General features: G+C 41.3%; 1 protein-coding gene across 3 annotated transcripts; it reads right to left on the bottom strand.

Annotated features, from left to right (window-relative positions):
- Positions 1-12431: 12431 nt before the first annotated feature.
- Positions 12432-15449, bottom strand: LOC103702273 (mediator of RNA polymerase II transcription subunit 18). 3 transcript variants are annotated; one of them, XM_008784608.4, is made up of 6 exons: positions 15366-15449; positions 14216-14285; positions 13404-13503; positions 13257-13314; positions 12811-13167; positions 12440-12729 (listed from the first exon to the last, which is right to left on the bottom strand). In XM_008784608.4, exons 2-6 carry the CDS (start codon positions 14249-14251, stop codon positions 12627-12629), a joined length of 654 nt encoding a protein of 217 aa, XP_008782830.1. In that variant the 5' UTR covers positions 14252-14285; positions 15366-15449; the 3' UTR covers positions 12440-12626. The 3 variants fall into 3 exon arrangements, with proteins under 3 accessions (XP_038983925.1, XP_008782830.1, XP_026658472.1); XM_026802671.2 differs by having other exon boundaries at positions 14216-14282; positions 15366-15441; XM_039127997.1 differs by lacking the exon at positions 14216-14285 and having other exon boundaries at positions 12432-12729; positions 15366-15415.
- Positions 15450-15474: the final 25 nt, after the last annotated feature.

Raw genomic sequence — 15474 nt, forward strand, 5'->3', positions numbered from 1 at the left:
CTGGATAAGCTAGTAAATGTGATCTTATGTTCATTCTGATGTGTAAGTATTCTGGTTTGTTACCTAAGAGTGGGAGATTTGTAGATGGCTGAAGAATTAACAGCTCACGGGACTGGTTTCCAAATACAGGGCTGTCTATTGTGGTCTGTGGCGGCGTTGGTTTGAAAAATTGTGGTGGCGCTCGCCCCTTTGCTTTAGAGCAGGAAGGGGAAAAGAAAGAAAACAGCTCAAAGTATGGAAGTGGAGGGGACCCAAGTGTATGCAACTCCATTGGCTAATTTTTGTGTTGGAATGCAGTAGCTGTAGGTCCAGAAAATTTATTCTAACTAAACAGCAGTGCTAATACAGGCTGTTTTGGACTTGTCATGACTTGGGGGCTGTTGAATGGGAGTTCAATATAATGGTAGATGGCAAGGTTTGCCGTCTCGATACCTGACTTCGTACCGGAGTTACATTAGCACGATGGCGGTATGGTATGGAGTTTTTTTAGCATATTGAGTGTTGATATTACCATCCGTACTGTATATCGGTGTTAAACTAGTACAGTATGGTACGTTCTATATCATTCGGTTTGGATTAATAGGGCATATCATGGTAGATGGTGTATGATTAATATTTGCTTGATCAGATGATAGTGTCATAACAGTAGGATTCACAACCTTAATTGGAGGCAAGTTTTGAGAATATTATCAACATCAAATTGGAGGTTTATCGGATTTGAACAGTTTGATTGTGGAGCAAGGAAAGAGTCTTGCATGACCGTGCTGCAAGTTCTTTATGTATTTTTAAGTCTTCGGATGGTATTTCTGCATTGCAAGCCAAGGATGTTGGGTTGAAGGAATTGTGTTGCTTCCAAATAGGCTGGATCAAAGCTGATAAAGCTAGCAGTGTGTCCTTGAATGACATACTGCTTGGGAGGTAAAGGGCTGCAAACGCTTATAATTCCCTTTGAGCTGTCTTTGCTGAAAGGTGCGACCTAGGTGTCGCTTCAAACTCAAAATGGTTTGTTTCTTGGTAAACATGTTTTACGTTCTAGGTTTGACCACCCAGGCTTCTCTTGTTCGTTGGGCTACGATTTTTTTGTGCTATTTAACTGTACATCGCTTATGACTAGAGCGCCCGGCCCCGAAGCCTGACTAAATTATGATAAGCTCTATTTATGACGCGGGTTCGGCTTCACTTGGACCAGAGATGAAAAAGGATGTAAATTGCTTTATTTTTTTTGTGCCTCTGCACAGGAGCTTGATGATGCTAATTTGCATAGGTATAAATACTAGATAAAAAATCACGTTCTTTGGGGTGTTTTTATGATTCTGTATTCAGCAGTTGTTGCAACCCGGCACCAAAAAAAGAAAAAACTCAGCAGAGTTATGCAGTTATGTTTGCTGATAAATGTTTTTGATAAGAGTATGCTGTCTTATTTCTTCCCTGTTTAAAGTCTTTATCAAGTGGTCAAATTGGAATAATGTGCCTGTGTAATATTAATGATCACTTTCTTCTAAATCCATTTTCTTGACTAATTCTTGTTTCTTTTCCTGTTTAGAGTGAGTACTCCAGCGGTTGAATTCGAAGAATGCATCTATTTTCACAATGATCAATTTCTTTTGAATTCATTTTCTTGACTAACTAGCATTTATCTCTTGTGATGTGCCGGGTATGGTCTTTTTTTACCTTTTTCAGATTGTTCTTGAAATGTAATCTAGCAATGTATAAATTATAATAAATAGAAATCTTTAGTAGTTGATTTTTTGTTATATTTTAAGTAATTAACTTTAATGGTGGCCAACTAGAAATCACTAATGTCGATGTCTGTATGGAGAGAGCTTTATACAAGTCAAGTTTTTGTAGAGAAATTATTGTCACTAATACTAGTATTATACTAGTCTTGTTAGATACTTTTTTTTTTCTCCTTTTTCAGCTATTCTTGAAATGACAATGTAATAAATTGTAATAAATAGAACATTTCAATAATCAAATTTGTTACATATTGGGCTCTGAGCTTAAATAATAGTCGAATACATTAATACTGATTTCATTAATATTTGTTACGTACTAAACATTAAATTTTAGTGATGATTGAGCATATTAACGCAGACACCATAAATACTGGTGGTGTTTACGTGACATACATAAAGCTCTATACAAGCTGATCTTCCATTTATATATATATATATATATATATATATATATATATATATATTTGTAATAGAAATAGTAAAATTTTAATGATGGTCGCGTATATTAATACCATTATTATTAATACTGGTGCTCGGTTGGTGGATAGAGAGCTATGCACAAACTAAGTTTTCATGTTTGATGCATCTTACCATATAAAATGAGTACCTTCTTTCTTTTTTATAACTGTTTTTGAAATATAATATAGAAAGTAATATGGATATATACTGGCATATAATATAGAAGGTTTCTATGCCCTTAGGAGGAAGCTCCCTTCCCAGCTCGCATTTGGGTCAATCGTTTGTCAGGAGTCTAATCCCCTGGTCTTTTGTGAAGAGATGTCCGTAAAGTACAATGTTGGTTGCTGCGTCTAGTTTAGAGAGCCTCCTTCACCTCTCCTCTGCATTTGGAGTCCAGAGACCCTAAATCGGAAGGCCTAACGGGCATTTCTAATGCTAAACAAGTCTAAGGATGCAACAGGTGGACTTAGAAACTACATCGTGGAATGGCAATTCTTTGTGGGCATTGGTGATGCATGGGATCAGTAGAGCAGCTTAATGTGAACCATCATGAGCTTCCAGGAATGTAGAAGACTAGGTCTGGCATGGCAGGGTCGGGATGGTATGAAGTTGATGGAGGAGACTAGGTCTGTGCCATTTAAAAGGGGGAGTGTTCCTTGGCCCGTATTGAAAGAGGGGGGATGGCCTCCGTACGTAGCGGAACTCCAGTGCGAGCCTCTAGGATAAGGAGGGATGGCCTCCGTTGCTGGAAAATCTTATAGAACAGATACGAAGTGACTAAGTGAGGGGAAGGCTACCCTTCTTCTTCTTTCTTTTCTTTTCTTTTTCTTTTTTTCTTTTTTTTTTTTTTTGGTCAAAACGGTATTTCATTCATATACCTCTAACGTGAATACAACCAGACATATCAAAGAAAAGTAGACAAAATAAAGCATGTGGAACGCCCTCTAAACTAGACCAGAAAGCCTCTCCAGTATGCCGGGCAACATAAGAGGCGACCCAGTCTGCTGCACTGTTCGCCTCTCGGTAGGCATGGGCAATCTGACAGGAAGTCAGCTCCCGTACCAAACTGCGTGTGTCCCGTATCAGAGGGTGACCATCCCCATATGTGTCCACACCTCGTATCAAGTCAATCACTGTAGAGCAGTCACCCTCGAGAATAAGTCTGTCGGCCCCCAAAATCCGCCTCAGGCTACCCTTCTTGGTTCCACCACAATTCCACGTCATTTTTCTTTGCAAGCGGAGCGAGGGTGGCGGTGGTGAGCCGAGGGCTTGGGAGATTGGGTCAGGTATGTACACAACCTGTAAGAATTTAGTTTGTCCTATATCTGAATTCCTGTTATATATCTTTGTAAATTAAGTTCATCGATGGCTAGTTTTTGCTCACTGTTTTCAGTAGCCTTGTAATTATCACCTCTTGAGCAATGGACAAGAACTTACCGTTTGAATACTTCAGAACTTGGCATTCTGGCCAATTGTCGCAAGCCAGCTGATATTATATAGACATCCTTCAGTTAAAAGTTCATACGTTTTTTTTATTTTCTTTCTCGTTATTGTCAAATCGTGAGTCTAGAAGCGTTCTCTCTAGCATCCAGAACGTTATGGTTCATTAGTTGGATCCTCATGATCTTTCAAAGCTTTTAGACCACATAGCTGCTGAGTGGATTACCAACTTGGGAGATCCGGGAGCTCGATCTTAATTAGCAGTCTAGGGTATCGGTCCCATCTAATTGCTTGATGGGTTATCCTTATTAACAATAAATGGTTAATTAATGAAGTGCAACGAGTAATTCTTTTCATTACCAGATCCTTCTTTGAAAATCACTTTTATTATAAATTTTCCAGCTACAATTAATTGGCAGAAAGACAATTGCCTTTTCCAGCTACAATCTTCGTAGCCAATCCATTGGAAATTTGAAGCCACGACTATATAATATGTGAAATCACGAGCACAACACCACTCTCCAAACCAAACCCACAAAACCAAATATCTACCTTCTAACACCCAGGAAGACAACATAGCATTTTACTGCTGTTATTTCATATGGTTTTACTTACCTTCGACATCAACCAGGCTCCATTGGCCATGCAAGTGATTTCAAAATTATCCATTTGCGCGAATTCCACCACCACTCCTTCTTTTTGTGTTGATTCCATCATGACCTCCTGTACCTCTTTGACGATGACCGCTACCACCGTTTCCACCACCCCCATCACTGCCACTACTACCGCGACCAATCTTATTTTCATTACCACTTTTGCCACCATTACCACCCCCACCAGCATTGCCACTACCATGATTACTATCACCTCTTTTACCGCTACCACCACCATTGCCGCTACTGCTGCTATCTTCTCCTCCTTTATCATTACCGTTACCATGGCCACCACCATTGCTTTTGCTGCTACTACCACCACCGCCACCATGGCCTCTTCCACTACCACTACCTTTACCGCTGCCGCCACCGCCACTGCCATCACCATTGCCTTGGCCTTTGCCACCACCACTACCATTACCTCCACTTCTCCCACTACCACCACCACCACCTCTGTTGCTACCATGGCCACTTCCACCCCTACGACCACCACCTCCACCACCATTATTATTACCGCCGCCACCACCGCCGCCACCATTGCCACCGCCACCATTGCCACCGCCGCCACCATTGCCACCGCCGCCACTCCCGCTGCCCCATCCCCATCCATAACCCCCACCACCTCCACCACCACCTCCACCCCCATTTTTTCCACCGCCACCGCCACCACCACCATTACCACCAACACGTTTGTTACGACCAAACCTCGGATCCACTTCACTGTTTGATTGAGCTCCAATTCCCATGTCAAGGCTGCTGCTTCCGATGGTGGTAGTAACTGTGTTATTGTTATGATCGAATGATGATTTCTCTTCGACACGGGCCGCAGCAGCACAGACCACCAGAAGGGAGGCAGCAGCTGCAGCAAAGACAAAACCCCACCAAGGGGTCCTCTGAGAGAACTCCATTGCCCCTCTCTCAGTCCTCTCCTAATCCAATCTATTACTTCTTCATTTAATTAGCTCGTAATACTTCCTTGGAGCCACGAACACTCCCCATCTCTTTCTTTTATACCAGCACAGTGGTGGCAGTGGTTGTGGTGGTAATCATGGGGAGAGCTTGGCAACAGGGAGAGACCGGGAAATGTGGAGGTGTTAAGTCGGAATGGAATTGGTGGCATAGCTTGCACTGCACTTCATCCCTCCGCGTGCATGTGGATGACTCTCTCTCTCTCTCTCTCTCTCTCTCTCTCTCTCCCTCTCCCTCCTCCCTCAACACCCACACCCCCTCCCCACTAAATCAATCACTCAGGCCCCATCAATGACACCATGCTCTTATCCTGGTTTCGTAGTGTGATCCACCTCCACGGGCTGCCATGCTCTCATTATCTTAGCTGTGTAATCCCACTATCTCTGGTGGTCACGGCGCCTTGTCCACCACTAGTCCACTACAATCTTCTTTAATGATGTTTCAAGATCAGTCATAATCAAAGCTGGTCAAACATGCCAGATTAGTACTCAGGCTTATCATTTCGGATGGATTAATTAATAATCACAAAGTAGAAGTGATCGTGGTCCGAAGATGTCTTCCAATGAGTTGATAGGATGGAATGCAGAAATTACGTTCGAAGGCGGCTGGGTTAACGCAAGCACCAAGAGTTTGGGAATTGTGGCATGGGTTAATGCATCCGATGTTTTTCGTGTTCTTTTTTCCTCTAATAAAGGAGTATTGGGAGAGGAAACCCGACGAGGCTCAAGTAGCTTCACCCATGGGCCAAGAACTGAGCCAGGTTTGGATAGGCCACCCTAAGCAATAGTCACTAGGCCGCAGAAGCACGAAGCGTGACTTCAAAGTGAAGCAAGTACTGATCCAAGTATACAGGCAGGAACAAGGCTGATATGACGTTGGCGTGACTTGTACTATATATTCTAAGGTATATTCCTATTGGGAAAACGAGAAACACAATGCAGCGGACAATATTGTGCAAGTAGAATGAATAATCAAAAGCAGATGGAACAGAGAGAATGATAGATACGTACAGAAAAACGTGAGAATCCAGCGATTGAGGGTTTGCAAAGCCGAAGATGTTTAGACTGGATTGTTCCCTCTGAGGCTGACCGGTTGAACCAGTAAACCAGCTAGCCTGGATTGTTCGCTTGTGCCCGCTCGAACCCAGTGATGCTTGTGGGCACCCCATGATCTTCGCTCACGTAAGACTGCTTCGAGTTGCCCGGCCTCCGGCCGTTATTTTATCAATATTGCTGAAACACAATCATCGAATATGATTTAATATAAATGATCCAACTAGCTTTCAAAACGGCCTACGATAGAGGTCGGAGGAATTTAGCCCCCCAAAAGGATTGGGGTTTCAGATCCTCGAAAAATTCCTTTTCTTAATACTCTTATTCTCCCTTCATCCATGTAACACTCGACCATTATGGATCAGATTAGAGTTGGGCAACGGGCCGTGCCGGGCCGGGCCGGCCCGGCCCAGGCCCCCCGGGCCAAAACTCTAAACGGGCCGTGCCTGGCACGGCCCGTGAGGCACGGAAGGCAAGCCCGGCCCGGCCCCCGGCCCCTCTATTGGTGGGCCGGGCCGGGCACGGCACGGAACGGGCCGTGCCAGGCACGGCCCGTAACGCGCGGTAACGGGCCGTGCCAGGCACGGCCCGCAACGTCTCTAAACGGGCCGTGCCTGGCACGGCCCGTAACGGCTCCAGACGGGCCGTCTGGAGAGGGGGGAAGAAAATAGCCGTTTCCAACGGCTATTTTCGGGAAAAAGACGGTTTTGCCCCTCCCAACAGTCCTATAACGGCTGAATTGAGGGGTATTTTGGAAAAAAAAATTTTTTGGGCTTCTATAAATAGCCCATTCCTCCCTCATTCTCACCACACCAAACCTCTCATTCTCTCCTTCTCTACTGCTATTATTTCTCTCTTCTAAAGTGCTCTTCTAGCAATTTAATTTTTAGTTTGTTCAAGTGCTACACAAGAGGAGGTTCCTGTTGAGAAGAGAAGGTCGCTTCTGTTGAGAGCACAAGAGGAAGCTCGGAATCTCGGCGCTGCCTCTGCCCTCCGACCCTCTACTCAATTCCTCCTTGCGGTTAGTTTTTATTTTTTGAATTAATCATAGATATGTCATCTTTTGAGGAAAGTCAGTTTGGCATTCCTGTTTCTGAGGGGGAAGAAACTAATCCCCAACCCCCTGTTCCTAGTTCCTCTAGAACTGGTGAACCGAGTGAAGGTCAAACCTCTTCTCGTAAGAGGACTAGTACTGTATGGAATGAATTTGATAGAGTTATGGTTGAGGGAGTCTGGAAAGCTAAATGTAAAAAATGTGCCAAACTTTATAGTTGTAGTAGTAGTGGGGGAACAGGGCATTTAAAAAGACATCAAGAGAGTCATAGGATGCATGATTCTCATGCTCAAACTCAAAGTAGCCTTAATATACAAGGGGGATTACTTGTAGGTAATTTTGCATATAATCATGAAAATCAAAGAAAAGCACTTGTAAAATGGATAGTTAAGGATGAATTACCTTTTAGTTTATGTGAATCTTTTAATTTTGAAGAATATGTTCAATTAAACCTACAACCTGCTTATAAAAGAACTAGTAGGCGTACATTTAGAAGAGTAGCTATGACCAATTTTTTAGCAATGAAACAAAATTTAATTGAAACACTTTCTACTTTAAATGTAAAAATTTCATTAACTTCTGATATTTGGTCAGCATCTGTAGGTAGTAATTCTTTTATTGCCATTACTGCTCATTATATTGATAATGATTGGCAATTAAATAAACGTATTCTTGCTTTTCGTGCTTTTGATTTTCCACATTCTGGGCAACAAATTTCAAATATAATTTATCAAACTGCATGTTCATATAATATTAATGATAAAATTATGTCTATTACTTTTGATAATGCATCTAATAATAATTCTGCTGTTGTATTATTAAGAGACTCATTGCATCCCATATTAGATGGAAATTTACTGCATATTAGATGTGCATGTCATATCTTAAATCTTTCTGTTCAAGCTGGCATGGGCATGATTCAAGATGTGATTTCAAAAATTAGAAATGCAGTTTCTTTTATTCATGCTTCTAGATCAAGACTTCAAGAATTTAAGGAATTATGCATAAATCATGGTAAACGTTTTAAAAAATTTAAACTTGATGTAATTACTCGTTGGAACTCCACATATAGCATGATACATGATGCATACCCATATAAAAATTTATTAAGTGCATATATTAATGATCGTGGATTAGGATTTACATTGACTGAAACTGATTGGAATAAAGGAAAAATTTTGGAAGATTTTTTGCTTAGTTTTTATAATGCTACCAATGTTCTTTCTGGTATTTATTACCCTACTTCATGTTCATTTTTACAACAAGCATATATAATTAGTCAAAAATTTGCAGAACATAGATATGATGATGTTTTAATGCCTATTATTGACCTAATGGAATCTAAATGGAATGAGTATTGGGACAGGATATGTCCTATGCATAACTTAGCTGCTGTATTTGATCCTAGAGTTAAATTAAATGGCGTGCTAATTTTACTTGATGCATACGCTGAAAATATGAATCAAGATGCTGAATCTGCTAAAGATGAGGTAAGACAACTTCTTTATGATATTTATGCTATATATGATGAAAAAATTCGTGGATCTAGAACACAAATACAAACCTCTATTCCTCCTTCTAGTAGTTCTCGTTCGTCATCTATTTTTTCATTCATTGCACAGAGAAGACACACACATGCTTCAAGTTCCTCTTCATCTTCTTCATCTTTAAGTAGTGAACTAGAATTTTATTTACGAAATGATCTTCAGTCTGCATATGATGAAAATCAAATAGAGAATCTAGATGTATTATCTTGGTGGAAGAGTGTTAGAAATCAATATCCTGTTATGTCTGCAATTGCACGCGATATTTTAGCTGTGCCGATGTCCACGGTAGCATCGGAATCCGCTTTTAGTGCAGGTCGGCGTGTTCTTGACGAAAAGAGAAGTAGGATGACGGGCGAAATGGTGGAGATGCTTCTCTGCTTCAAGGATTGGCTGGATGCTGAGGCAAGACTTCAAGATAAAGGTGGACATAATACAACATCCTCTGATGATGATGATACAAACACTACTGAAGACTGAAGACTGAAGACTGAAGACTGAAGAGTGAATACTGATTCACTGAATCACTGATGATTAGTAAGATTTCTTAATTTTTTATAATTGTACATTTTTATTGTATTCTGGAGGTCAGACCAAGGTCCAAACCTCGGCCCTTTCTTAGTTTCTTATTGTATTCTAGAATCTAGAGGTCAGACCAAGGTCCAAACCTCCCTTCATGTACCATTTTGATTGAAATTAATAAACTGGTAGGGGTCTATGCCAAACCCCCCACCATTAAGGTGGCTTTATATTCATAAATCAAGATTTCTTAGTGTTCATAATTTATTAATGTATTAAAAAAATTTTATCGGGCCGAGCCGGGCCCAGGCCCGGACCGTGCCAGGCCCGCATGCCAGCCCGGCCCAGGCCCTTATGGGCCGTGCCGTGCTGGCACGCGGGCCGTGCCGTGCTTGGCCCGCGTGCCTAGACCGGGCCGTGCCGGCCCAGGCCCGAAGCGGGCCGTGCCTGGCACGGCCCGCTGGCCAGGATTCGCTAGCCCAGCACGGCCCTATCAAAGGGGCCGTGCCAGGCACGGCCCGTCACTGTAGCTGGCGGGCCGTGCCAGGCACGGCCCGCTTCGTGCCGTGCCGTGCCGGGCCGTGGGTGGCCCGGCCCAGTGCCCATCTCTAGATCAGATCATCAAATTTGACAGTCATGGCTCTTTGGTATGTGGCTCCCGCATTTTTGAGCCCGAACAGCATGATTTTGTATGACTTCAAGAATTACCTGCTCGTTGGTTCACCACTATGCCCATGCCCATATCCATGTTTTTCGCGGCTTTTGGATTGCTCTTCTATCAAAAAGATGTGCACTCTTATGAGTTCAAGAATTACCCGCTCGTTAGTTCACCACCATGCCCATATCCATGTTTTCCACAGCTGACACCCCTTTGGATTACTCTTCTATCAAAAAGATGTGCACTCCTTAAGACTACTCTGCCCGCTGAAGACAACATAATATGGTATCGGGCGTTGATGACTGCTCGTCTCTAAAAAATTCATTTGGCGTGGGAGTACGCCAACAGTGTCAGCCCACCATCTCTAGCAATTCTGCTTGTTAACAAGCACCACTGTTCTTTAAATCTGTTCGTTATTGCAAAACAATGAGATTTCTATTATAAAAGCAATAATACAAGCATTTCAGGCACAACTGCAAGGCCCATTTCCCTCGTACAAGTTTTGCACACATTTCAGCTTCTCTGAATCTGATGTGGTGGGAAAGAAAGAATCTGATGGAGCAATTATAAGCAAATTTATAGCATAGTTTCAACTATACTCGATTGTAAATAAAAAAAAAAGGTCAGCTTTGTGAATTTTGGCCATTCCTTCCTTGTTTGTAGAAGAAACTCAGTACCTTTCTTTGGAAACAATCCCCTCTAACTTGACCATCAGAGATTTTTTTTTTTTTTTTTCCTAGTGAACGGTGAAAAATCCACCCCACATTTCATTGAAATAGTGAAATAAGACCAAAAAGAGGATTTAGAGAAAGCATAACAGGGCATATCTGTACAGAAAAACAAGTCCCCTGTAAGCAAAACTATAACCCCAAAAAACAAAGCCTCAACCGGTATTTACAGAACCAAAACTCTGAATAAATACCCTCACCCTTCCCCTGTAACAAAACTCTCAATTTCTGTAAATCATCCCCTACCTCCCAATGGATAGAACTTGTTACCAAGCAAATACTATGCTGATTCCCACAGGACACGTCCTGGTGCTGTTAGTTAGTTCCCTCCTTGCATAGGGAAGTGGATAGGGGTGCTATTAATTGGCAGCACCTCTACCCACTTCCCTATACAATTTGTAATGGAGTTCCACAAATCTGAGATACTTCATTCTTTCTTCATAAAAACAGGGAATTGCATTCTAACTATATCTTCCAATAGATGGCTACCCATCTATCCCAATCCTTGGGTTTATGCTTCGGAATCCAACATTCTCTCCATTTAGTCCGCGAGGATCTGATAGATCCCCGGCTGCCTTGCACTCCAAATCTCTGCTTGATCGTATTCCACAAAGGCTTGATAAACTGATATCTCAAGATTATATGTTCCCTTGTTTCTGCCACCCTCTTCCATGTAACACAACTCTGGCCTCCATTCCAACCCCCACGCCTTAAATTATCAACAGCCATTTGAGTATCGAAGAAATTATAGGATTCTAATTATTGGAGAATTTAATGGATTAACAGTTTCTCTTTCATATGTTTAAACAAATTTTGCATAGTTCTTGGAGGAGTTGATTGTGCGAAGGAGATTGCAGATGACTTTTGCTACAAACAACCTCACCATGATTCATTGGAAGGTGCATGGGAATGGGCCTGTAAAACCTCGATGGACAATGCCGCACATAAAAAAGAGCATCTTTATATGTAAGTAGATTCAGTGCTATCTGAGATTAGGCTAGTTCCTATTCGTTTTAATGGAAGAAATAATGTTTTTATATTGTCCGGGATGAGTGATTGCTTAAGTTTGGTGCTGTAGTTGCTTAATCGAATCATGTGGTATGCGGGATTAATTGGAGCAAGCTAAAACCACAGATCCTTTAGGTTTACGAACTGTAATTGTCCTGTGAATCATGATTGGAGACTTCATAGGATTAGGTGCAGAGGAAGGCCATGGGCTGGTTCATCGCCAAGGGCAAGGGCGGTGGCAACGATGCAAAGGGGGAGTGTTTGTTGGGAGAGGGGGAGGAGAAAGATGTGGTATGGAGTGGAGTAAAGCCCTGAACATCCTGAACCCTAAAAGATGAGGGCAGTTTAGTTATAAAACATGTCTACATTATCATGTAGGCATTAAGGATGGAACTTGGAAGGGTGACACTACAACAAATCAAAAGTTAACAGATATAATTGAAATGTGTTACAGAGGATGGGAGCAAAATGTCATGAGGCAAAAAAAGAGGGGACCATTATGTATTTTTTTCTAAAATTAGATTTGCAACATCTCCTGATATTTTGCTTTTAATAAGTTGCTTTGCTAGTTTAAGTTTCATTTCCATAAACATAACCAACACAAAGAAACCTTATCAAGTTATTGAATGAAAGTTTCATCCTTCGTTTATGTACTTAAACAATCTAAAATAGTACACAATCATGGATGAATATAAAACCCCATGGATGAAACAACAAAACTACTCATGAAAACAGATAAGTTAGTGTTAATGTTTGATTTGGCATCCAAACATCAACTAAGAAGGGATACTTTAAGGCACATTACATTATAAGGTCTTTGCACGACTATTTGACATAAGAGAAGAAGCAGCTGCTGCTGCTGTAGGAGCAGTACCTGCTGAAATACCAGGCTTCGAGAGATGCAAGAGCCTGCAGAAAACCAAAAGCTTCATCAACAAATAATCAATCAAACAGCCTATGATCAGCAGTGGCATGGCAGGATATACTTACGGAGCCAAATACTCGGAGAAAGAAGAAACAGCAGAAACAACTTCATTATAGTTCTCAGCTGCAGCTGGTGCCGTGATTTCAACCAGTTGTATGCCCGGAGTGACAGGCACAGCTTCATCTGTCGCATGAAGTTTAGGCATTCTATTGGCAGAAGTCACAGTAACAGTTATCTGGGCTCCTCTCTGGAAACGGAATGCAAAACCCTCCTTTAAAAGTTCATGGTCTAACTTGTAACCGAGGGAATAAAAGAAACGCAGAACGTTATGGCCCACTTTGCTCTCGACTATGGTTCGGACTAAAACCGACATCTGCTCAGCACCAGCACCTCTCATGGCACCCCCGACATGCCGTACAGTCCTATGTGATCAGAAGATATCAGTCATTCAGGTTGATTTGGGAGAAGTATTGAGGAAGTAATGCTTATGAGGTGACTGTGAAAGATATACCAAGATGGTGTTGGCTGCGCTAAATCACACAAAAGACGGACCTCAGAGGGCACAGCTCCTACAAAACACAAAGGCATCTTTATGTGAGCCTTAGCCATTGGCTACCAAGCAGAAATGATAATGAATTCGCAGCTGCAATATGCTCACCAAGGTTTGGTCCACTTTTTAAGCACAGCTCATGCACCCTGACACGTTCTTTTGGAACACCAGAAAGGCCCTGAAGAAGAATCTCCAGGGCTTCAACGTGCTGAAAACAGACACCATTGTTATGCCTCGTGTAACGGGAATTGTTCTTGTGCCCAAAAAAACAAAACAAAGAAAGAAAAAACAAATTTTGAATTAATAAAGGAAAATCTGGGTTTTATATACTACTAAGCTGCCTTGCTGCTGCTGTCTGTTCCAACTTAAAACAGCAAATTTCTCAGAAGTCAGTGTTTCCTGTATTTCATACCAAATACTTTCCAAAGCTGAAGCTTATTATGTAAAGGGAATAGGTAATGCTTGTTCAAAATATGAAGTTTTTACTTCCTTTGACCAAGTAATGCAAGTAAACAAGATACTCTCCAAAGCTGAAGCTTATTACGTAAAGGGAATAGGTAATGCTTGTTCAAAATATGAAGTTTTTAATTCCTTTGACCATGTAATGCAAGTAAACAAGATGTCTCCAAAAAGTCAATCCATGGCCAATGCAAGCTATGAGAGCCCTTGGTCCATCTCATATCCAACTTAACATGGTGTGTATGCCATATAAAAGTTTAAACAACGAACCTCTTACTGCAGATTTACTAAATCATGTTTCAAAATTATGTTTCCAGGAAACAAAGGATGTCAAAGAAGGGTTTTGTTGGGGGGAGAGGGAGTTTGCTCTAAATACAGATAATTAGCTTTAAACAATAAAGCATAGAGAAAACATGGCATAGAATAGTGAAAAAGCAGTAGTAGTGACATGCAGACAATACCTGTGACTCAATAATCCCTTGCACCACACACTCCATTTACTTCTTGTTTCTCCCCACAATTCCTTTCCTTCTACAAACAAATCACACATCATTATTATTTGTAATCTCTTCTATTACAGTGGAAAAAATTAGCTTCAAAAGATGCAGCATCCTGTATGAAAAGTCAATAGAATATTCTACAGGTTAATTATGATCCAGATCTTAAGTCAGTGTTTTCTATATAATGCACAAGACTTGATATGTGAAATATGCTTCAAGACTGGAATTAGGCTTTCCTGTTCGGAAAAAATCTGCTACAATCTTTCTCCATTCTAAAATTTTCTTCCATTTTTTCTTTAAAGTACAAATCGTCTAGGTGGATGCCAGGATCACACTTTTCCTACCAAACAAGGTCACTCCAATAGCAACCAAACTACAAAAACCATCATCATCTTTAGGTAGATGGGTTAAACAGATTCCACCACTCAATTTCAATGATCTCATCAAAGACGGTCTGTGAAGCTTCACTTTCCTGTTCTTTTCAAGTAATGACTTGCCATAGTCATTAGTCACAATTCCAGTCCATGCTCAAGCTTTCTCTTCAAATAATTTTATACATAAGTTTCTGTCAGGTGCAAAGAATTCCCACCAATATTAGACATTTGCAAGAAAGCATCTGCTAAAGCTCAAAGTTACCCATTGAAACAAAGGTTGCTTTCATCTCCCCATCATGTACATTTTCTAATCATCCTTTTGGTGCGTATTTTGTCCAAAGGTACACTTTGATCTTAGCTTACATCTCTGTTGTAACATGACCCCACCTCATATTGCTTCAGTCTGAAATTTATCTTTCGTTCTAAATATTTATAAAATCAAGCAGCACCTATCAATGACTCAATTTCAAATAGAGAAAAAAAAAGGTACCCATGACAAAAGGAGAAAAGGACAATAAAAGAGAGAATGCAAATTTGATTACAGTCCTAGCCACTGAGGCATGTCGTCGAACATTTGGCAATCGATAACAAGAACAGGTAACCTATGAAATGATACAACTTAGGCAAGTGCCTATTACCCTATTGATGCTTAAATCCAACAACAGAACATAAATTCAGTACCGCTTTCATAAAGAATACAAAACCCACTAAATTTTTCGGGGGCAAAAAGACTTCACCTTTTCAGGCGGAGAAGAAACGAGGCTTCCACCCTCGACACAGCTCGTTTCTAAGAACCCTCCTCCTCACCGACTGTTATTATGGTGACTCAAAAGCCCAATCACGTGC

This window comes from Phoenix dactylifera, chromosome 7 (assembly GCF_009389715.1).
Source record: "Phoenix dactylifera cultivar Barhee BC4 chromosome 7, palm_55x_up_171113_PBpolish2nd_filt_p, whole genome shotgun sequence".
NCBI lineage: Eukaryota > Viridiplantae > Streptophyta > Magnoliopsida > Arecales > Arecaceae > Phoenix > Phoenix dactylifera.

What these genes read in the sequence shown, in the direction of transcription:
- LOC103702273 (XM_008784608.4), bottom strand. Translation starts at nt 14,251, where the DNA reads ATGGAGTGTGTGGTGCAAGGGATTATTGAGTCACAG. An exon ending in AAGGGATTATTGAGTCACAG is followed by an intron (nt 13,504 to 14,215) that starts GTATTGTCTGCA and finishes GTCTGTTTTCAG; the next exon opens with CACGTTGAAGCCCTGGAGAT. An exon ending in GCGCAGCCAACACCATCTTG is followed by an intron (nt 13,168 to 13,256) that starts GTATATCTTTCA and finishes CTGATCACATAG; the next exon opens with GACTGTACGGCATGTCGGGG.